The 8,085-nt window shown below is 45.4% G+C and overlaps 2 protein-coding genes across 2 annotated transcripts in view; one reads left to right on the top strand and one right to left on the bottom strand.

Moving 5' to 3' along the window:
* Nucleotides 1–788: 788 nt before the first annotated feature.
* parp12b (poly (ADP-ribose) polymerase family, member 12b) lies at nt 789–7,913 on the bottom strand. Its single transcript, XM_079183806.1, has 8 exons — nt 7,463–7,913; nt 6,310–6,445; nt 4,518–4,767; nt 3,598–3,693; nt 3,138–3,264; nt 2,878–3,046; nt 1,943–2,063; nt 789–1,584 (listed from the first exon to the last, which is right to left on the bottom strand). Exons 1-8 carry the CDS (start codon nt 7,906–7,908, stop codon nt 1,481–1,483), a joined length of 1,449 nt encoding a protein of 482 aa, XP_079039932.1. The 5' UTR covers nt 7,909–7,913; the 3' UTR covers nt 789–1,480.
* Nucleotides 7,914–7,962: 49 nt separating this feature from the next.
* The window catches only part of ovch1 (ovochymase 1), a gene marked incomplete at its 3' end in the record, with an annotated part of 5,120 nt that continues 4,997 nt past the window's right edge, over nt 7,963–8,085 (top strand). The window contains exon 1 of the mRNA XM_079183720.1: nt 7,963–8,062. The remainder of the gene's footprint in view (nt 8,063–8,085) is intronic.

Raw genomic sequence — 8,085 nt, forward strand, 5'->3', positions numbered from 1 at the left:
TGGAGATGCGGATCGGGCGCGTCACGCCTCCAGAGCCGCGCGGCGCGCTCCCTGCGCGGGGATGGAGGAGGCGGAGGGTCGCTGCAGAATCACTCCTTCCTCCTTCTTCTCCTCCTCTCTGTCCGCAGTCTGCCTCACCTCTAAACGGTGATCTGGACCCGTCCGTGCCGGTCCCGGATCTGTGTCACGTTCAGGGACGGTCCCGGTCTCGGTACCAGTCCGACCCGGCTCCGCCTGCTGCTGAGCGTCAGTGGATCAAATCTACAATTCAAACGACATCTTGCTTCTTTTTTTCTCTCCTCACACAGAGACGTTTCTATATCAGAGGATCAGTTCTGCAGACGGACCCTGATGGGACCTGGACTTCAGACGGGTCTGGTCTGACTGAGAGAATCCAGCTGCAGAGGTCCAGAGAGAACCAGTCCGGTTTAATGAGAACCATCAGTGATAAACAAACACATCAATATGTGTCTTTGTGTATGAAACACAAACTGTAAGCGTTTATTATCAATAATGATATTAATGCTCAGAACTCATTGATCTACGGTGTCCTGGAGGAACCCGCTTACAGACTCTAGCGCCCCCCAGAGGAACTAAAGCACACGGTTACTATTTAAAGAGCTCAGTCCTCCTGTCAGAGCACTTACCTTCACACAGTTAGCATCTAAGATAGCTTAGCATCAAAGCTAAGCCATGCTCGTAATAGCAATATAAGCTATTATTAATTCAGTAAAAACTCAACATCCGGGGCTCTAAAACATGAAACAAATCATTGAGATGGATCGATTCTGTGGAGTTTATTTGCATGTAACTGGAGATGTTTTAAAACATAATGAAACATGAAGTCAGTAAAAAGCTTCTAAAACACAAAGTAATGATAAATCTAATAAAAGTATTTACATTAAATCAAATAAAAAGAGTCTGACGAGTATCAATAAAGTTTGACCTGTATGAAGAAAAAAAACTAACTTTACATAAATAAACACAAACATTAACATAAAGCAAACACAAACTACACATTAACATAAAAACTGCTCATATGAAAACTTATTCCCTCATAGAAAATAGAAACAGCTGTTAAAGCACTAAATAGACCCAAAAACAGTGACCATGTTATTATATTAGCATGTTAAGTTGTAAGCTAGCCAATGTTAGCTCAGACAAGATGCTAATGTTAGCATTATGAGTTCAAGGTTTGTGGTACCAGATTGAAACTAATGTGATCACCAAAGTCACCAGGAACTAGAGTTCAACATACCCAGTAGATAAACTGGTTCTCTGGATTAACTAAACCTAACAACCAGATCCCTCTAAACCGTCCGACGAAGCTGGTTATCAACTCGGTAAACCAACCAGGGTTTCTCAATCTGGATGTGGGACATTCACATGAAAGGGGCGGGGTTTGCAGCATCTGACCAATCACAAACATGGACAGCGGTATATTTGCTGAACCAAGTTAAGGCACTCGATCAGGTCCACATCAGTTCATGGTTTTCTTTGTTTCCACCTCGGCCACAGAGACGAAGCGCGGTCGACGACAAACTCTCCTCTTGGTTTTGTGTTTGGGGTTCCTCTGGTACATGTCTGCAGAGAACGAGATCACAGAGAAATAAACTCAAACGTCAACAGTTTGAGTTTAAAAGGTTTATTTGAACGTAATAACGCATTCAATTGTTACGAACTGTTAAAAGTTAAAATGATTACTGTGAAAGACACGAACACAAATCTTAGGACTTAGTGTTGGGACTTGTCGGTCTTGTTGTGGGACTTGTGAGAATTATTTATCTTTACTTGGAACTTAATTTAGGAAGTGACTTGGGACTTATTGTCTTGAGATTTACATTTCATGACTTGGGACTGGATTTTGGTCTTACCGATCTTGACTTGGGACTTGTCTTCGGACTAACCCGTCTTGACTTGGGACTTGTGACTTGTGACTTACCTTGGAAGCTGATGACATACTGTCTTTGGCCTTTCACCAGCTTGACTTCAGCTGTTCTGCCAGACAGAAAAGCTTCTTCCAGAGTCTGCGATGTCACTGATGTGGTGCGCTGCTTTTCATCCTGAGAGTTAGAGAGCAGTGAGCTCATCACTATGATAACATTATAATCCCAGTCTGCATTGATTTGATGATTTACAGGTCAAAAGATTTCTAATCTTTTAGGCTTGAATTCACCTCTACAGCTAGACCTCTACAGCTAGTCCCCAGACCTCTACAACTAGTCCCCAGACCTCTACAACTAGTCCCCAGACCTCTACAGCTAGTCCCCAGACCTCTACAACTAGTCCCCAGACCTCTACAACTAGTCCCCAGACCTCTACAGCTAGTCCCCAGACCTCTACAGCTAGTCCCCAGACCTCTACAACTAGTCCCCAGACCTCTACAGCTAGTCCCCAGACCTCTACAACTAGTCCCCAGACCTCTACAACTAGTCCCCAGACCTCTACAGCTAGTCCCCAGACCTCTACAACTAGTCCCCAGACCTCTACAGCTAGTCCCCAGACCTCTACAGCTAGTCCCCAGACCTCTACAACTAGTCCCCAGACCTCTACAGCTAGTCCCCAGACCTCTACAACTAGTCCCCAGACCTCTACAACTAGTCCCCAGACCTCTACAGCTAGTCCCCAGACCTCTACAACTAGTCCCCAGACCTCTACAGCTAGTCCCCAGACCTCTACAGCTAGTCCCCAGACCTCTACAGCTAGTCCCCAGACCTCTACAGCTAGTCCCCAGACCTCCTGATACTACTCTTCAGGGCTGCAACAAGTCCCCAGACGTCTTCAGCGAGTCTTGACCGGAACAGCAGCAAGAACCCCTCTTGAACTCCTAAACCCTCTAGTCTTTACCCTCACACTTCCCCCAGCAGTCCGACTCACCGGCTGTCCATACTCCACCCAGTTCCCCTGGTCCCCTTTGTAGTACCACAGCCACACAGTTACCAGGATGTAGTGAGGTGGCTTTGTTACAGAGGAAACCGTGGAGAGGCGGCGGACATGCTGCCACCCTTGAGTCATCGTCAGGAAGTTGACGGGACGATTGCCGCAACTGAAAACAGAGGAAAGAATATTTTCAATCAGCAACTCATCAACAGCAGATGATCAGAAAACCTGAACAAAGATGAGATATGACCTCTGACCTCTGAGTGTTGGACGGGTCACAGAAATCTCGCTCTATGTCCTCCATGTGCTGCAGGTCTGTCCAGGTGAGGCCATCGAACACCTCCCACTTGTAGGGAAGGTGGAAGTGAACAAGGCGACACTCGTCTACACAAAGAGAAACCAGAAACTACAGTCCCAACAAAACCAAAACTGTAAATGTGAAAACTGCACCAGACGAGACTTCTGTTTAAAAAAGACCATCAAATCCATAAACAATAAATGTTCTTTCCTATATCTTCATTGAATTAAAACAAACACATTAGTAAACACTTCACATGATGTTCTTCACATCAGACTGAGACACTGAGATATGAAGAGAGTAAACTTTGACACTTCGCTGCCACCTAGTGGAGTATGAATTAAACTGAGCAGAACAGACCTCAGTGAATCAGAGAGGAAGAGCGTCAGCTAACGATGACGTAATGAAGATAAACTCACTCTGGAACTTGCAGCTGTTTCTGGTGAAGTGCAGACAGATTTCCTCCCTCTCGTCCGTCTGATCCACAGATTTATGCAAAGAATCTGAAAGTTTCTCTGAGAAGACACACAAACAATCGAAGAGTCAACAAAACCACCAGATGAAGCCGACAGAGTGGTGAACAGGTGTGTTCATGTCACCTGATAGCTGACAGAGTGGTGAACAGGTGTGTTCATGTCACCTGATAGCTGACAGAGTGGTGAACAGGTGTGTCCATGTCACCTGATAGCCGACAGAGTGGTGAACAGGTGTGTTCATGTCACCTGATAGCTGACAGAGTGGTGAACAGGTGTGTTCATGTCACCTGATAGCCGACAGAGTGGTGAACAGGTGTGTCCATGTCACCTGATAGCCGACAGAGTGGTGAACAGGTGTGTTCATGTCACCTGAAAGCCGACAGAGTGGTTGAACAGGTGTGTTCATGTCACCTGATAGCCGACAGAGTGGTGAACAGGTGTGTTCATGTCACCTGATAGCCGACAGAGTGGTGAACAGGTGTGTCCATGTCACCTGATAGCCGACAGAGTGGTGAACAGGTGTGTTCATGTCACCTGATAGCCGACAGAGTGGTGAACAGGTGTGTTCATGTCACCTGAAAGCCGACAGAGTGGTTGAACAGGTGTGTTCATGTCACCTGATAGCCGACAGAGTGGTGAACAGGTGTGTTCATGTCACCTGATAGCCGACAGAGTGGTGAACAGGTGTGTTCATGTCACCTGATAGCCGACAGAGTGGTGAACAGGTGTGTTCATGTCACCTGATAGCCGACAGAGTGTTGAACAGGTGTGTTCATGTCACCCGATAGCCGACAGAGTGGTGAACAGGTGTGATCATGTCACCTGATAGCTGACAGAGTGGTGAACAGGTGTGTTCATGTCACCTGAGGCTGCAGTAGTGAGGTGGTGGATGTTCCTGTAGATGAAGGGCAGCTCCTGGATGACGCCTCCGCTCAGTCCTCTCTCCTCCAGCATGCGGCGGCCATGTTGGTTGATGGCGTGCTGCCGGTTGCACCTGAGTCCGAACATGCAGTCGCCCTGAACGAAGTGCTGACACAGGTGCACTTTGGTGCAGTTCTCCTGGAATGTGCAGCTGCCGTGAAGACCAGAGCCTTTGTTGTAGTGCAGACACACCTGAGACAGGAAGTCATACAGAGACGCATAAATGGACGGAAAATAAATGTTTCATCTCATAATAAAGTATTTATATTTCTAAATATGAGATACAGTAAATATGTGAAGACATTGTAACAGAATGTATATTGTTTAACGTGATAAGAATTCATAAAAAACAGTCGAACCTGACAGAACAAATTGTTTTACTTTACCTCTGAGGAAACACTTTCATATTTTCTTTTTTTGTTTTTGTTTTTTTGTTCTTTTTTCTTTCTGACTCAACCTTCTGGTTCTGTTTGAGCGTCTTCGATGCTTCTCTTCACTGTGTCTTCTTCACCCTCTCTGGACTTTTTTAAAATAAAGTTGTTCTTTTTTCATTGTTACTGTAAAGAAGCAACATGAAGCCTATTCTGACATTTGGAGCGATAGCTCTATCGTCCAATAAGAGAGCAGGATCCTCATCTGAGTTCATTTGTCCAGAAGAAACCACAAAAGAGTCAAAACAGAGAAGAGACAAACCTGTTTGAATGGAGATCAGAGAGAATAAAGAAGACGAGTCAATGAATGTAAAGCGTCTCAGAGGGGAAATGATCTGATGATGATGATTATTATTATTATGTGATTGTTTGGTCAAAAAACATCACAACATAATGAAAATGTCCATCAGAGTGCAAGAGGACGTCTTCAAATGTCCACAAAGATTCAGTTTACTGAGATACATAAAGAGAAACACTGTCAGCTGTGTATTACAGGTGTGACAGGTGTGTCACAAGTAGTGGTGTAACAGACCACTGTCGACCCGTGATCGGTACAGATCAGCGCTCACGGTTTGGGACGCATGTTTAATTCCACAGTTTACTGTTAACCATTACAGTGTGAAATAAAGTTTTACTGACGATCGTTATCCGCCAATATTCAGTAAAATATGTGATCAGGACATCACATTACAGGTGTGTCAGTTGTCTCACAGTTGTGACAAATGTTTCACAGGTGTCCCAGGTGTATTACAGGTGTATTACAGGTGTGTCTCAGGTGTCTCTCAGATGTGTCTCAGGAGTGTCTCAGGAGTGTCTCAGGTGTGTCTCAGGTGTGTCTCTGGTGTGTCTCAGGTGTATTACAGGTGTCTCAGGTGTGTCTCAGGTGTGTCTCTGGTGTGTCTCAGGTGTGTCTCAGGTGTGTCTCAGGTGTGTCTCAGGTGTGTCTCAGGTGTGTCTCAGGTGTGTCTCTGGTGTGTCTCAGGTGTGTCTCAGGTGTGTCTCTGGTGTGTCTCTGGTGTGTCTCAGGTGTGTCTCAGGTGTGTCTGAGGAGTGTCTCAGGTGTGTCTGAGGAGTGTCTCTGGTGTCTCAGGTGTGTCTCAGGTGTGTCTCAGGTGTGTCTCTGGTGTCTCAGGTGTGTCTGAGGGTGTCTCAGGTGTGTCTGAGGAGTGTCTCTGGTGTCTCAGGTGTGTCTCAGGTGTGTCTCAGGTGTGTCTGAGGAGTGTCTCTGGTGTCTCAGGTGTGTCTCAGGTGTGTCTCAGGTGTGTCTCTGGTGTCTCAGGTGTGTCTGAGGACTGTGGGTTACCTCTGGCAGCAGTGTGGGGTCGTTCTGCAGCAGCAGCAGGAACAGCTGGTCCTCGTTGAGCTCGTGCAGCGTACATTCTCTCAGTAACTCAAAGTTATGAGCTGAACGAATGTCGTGGGAGAATTTACACAACTTCCTGTAACGAACGTTAACGAGGTTAAACTTTATCAGTCAGACGCCTATAATCAACACTTCATATTCACTAGTATACGCTAATGTGTATTAATGAGTAATAATGCTATGAATGTGTATTCATGATATTAACTGGTATCATTGTTATTAATGTGTACTTTTCTTATTAATGTGGATATTGTTTATTTGGCTCTGATGTTGGTTTTAAATATTTTAATAGTTTGATGTATTTGAACGTGTTAAAATAATAATAATCAGTTGTTTCTCTTTAACGTGTTCTCACAGTAAGTAACTCAATGTTTTACTGTCAATTATAACATTAATAAAGATGCAACGAATGATTTAGTTTCATTAACGAATCATCTGAATATTACGTGCATTAATTGATGTGGGATTTAGTTTATTGTGAAATAAAACTGAAACTGAAAATGTGTTGATCACTAAATGAACCCTTAAAACAGATTCAATAAGAGACATCAGTACTGGGATGTTACTGTCAAAAGATATCTGTAATATATAAATAATATATATTATATATTATATTATTATTATTATTATTATATATATTATCTTCAGTGGAACCAAGAGACCAAAGACAGGAACTGTCCCCAAACAAGTGAAAACTAACATCACTTCTATAGTTTCTATTTCTTGAACCAGCTCACAGCTTCTCTTTAAGTTTCATTTCTCTGGAAAACAGATGGATCAGCTGTTCCATGACGTCACAGACACGCCCTTTAAAATATCATAATTATAGATCCTCTTTCATCTTCAGCTGCTGTTCAGGTTTCATTTCCTTAACTTTCGTGTTCGTCTCATATCACTCCTCAGCGGAGGAAAACACAGGAAATAGTCCTCAATGAGTAAGAAAACAAGAGCAGAACATTATCTTGTAGAAGTAGTTGTAGTATTTTATACTACTATTTATACTACTTATACAACTACAACTAAAAAAAATGGCTTTTTACTGAGCAGGTATCAGAGAGATGAAGAGATCAAACTTAACACCTGAGCGACTCACCTGCCTTTACCGAACCTGCAGTTTCCATAGATGAAGAACTTGCAGAGGTGCAGCTGCTGGCAGCCGCTGCTCTCCTCCCGGTGCCCCCCGCCGCCGCCGCTCTCCTCCCGGCAGCCGCTGCTCTCCTCCCGGTGCCCCCCGCAGTCGCTGCTCTCCTCCCGGTGTCCCCCGCCGCTCTCCTCCTGGCAGCCGCCGCCGCCACTCTTCTCCCGGCTGTAACTTTTGCACAGCCGCAGGGACGTCTTGGCCACCACGGTGCAGTCCTCGAGCCGCTCCCCGCGGACCAATAGGAAGCGGGGACACTTCTGCACGATGAAGCAGAACTCTTCTTCGCTGACGTCGCAGCGCTGCAGCAGCTTCCGGTGCAGCTGCAGCAGCTTCATGGCTCCGGAGCTGCTGCACAAGAAGCCGGTGGCGAGCTGCACCTCTCTGCTGTAGCCGGCCATGACTGCTCGCTGCTCGGCTTCTACTGGTCTCTGCCGAGCCTCTACCGGGAGGACGCCAGCAGCACACTTCCGCTGACAGCCTGTCAAAATAAAAGCACGCTGTCACACAACAGCTGCTTTTTGTGTGAGAGGTGACAGCCAATCACAACCGCTGGTAGTGTGTCGGGAAATAAATAC

This window comes from Pholis gunnellus (genome assembly GCF_910591455.1).
Source record: "Pholis gunnellus genome assembly, chromosome: 22".
Lineage (NCBI taxonomy): Eukaryota > Metazoa > Chordata > Actinopteri > Perciformes > Pholidae > Pholis > Pholis gunnellus.

Excerpts from the sequence above, each read along its gene's own strand:
- parp12b (XM_079183806.1), bottom strand. The coding sequence starts at position 7,908 with ATGGCCGGCTACAGCAGAGAGGTGCAGCTCGCCACCGGCTTCTTGTGC. Across the intron at positions 6,446-7,462 it reads TGCAGGTTCGGTAAAGGCAG|GAAGTTGTGTAAATTCTCCC; the intron begins GTGAGTCGCTCA and ends CGTTCGTTACAG. Across the intron at positions 2,064-2,877 it reads GGGTGGAGTATGGACAGCCG|GATGAAAAGCAGCGCACCAC; the intron begins GTGAGTCGGACT and ends TCTAACTCTCAG.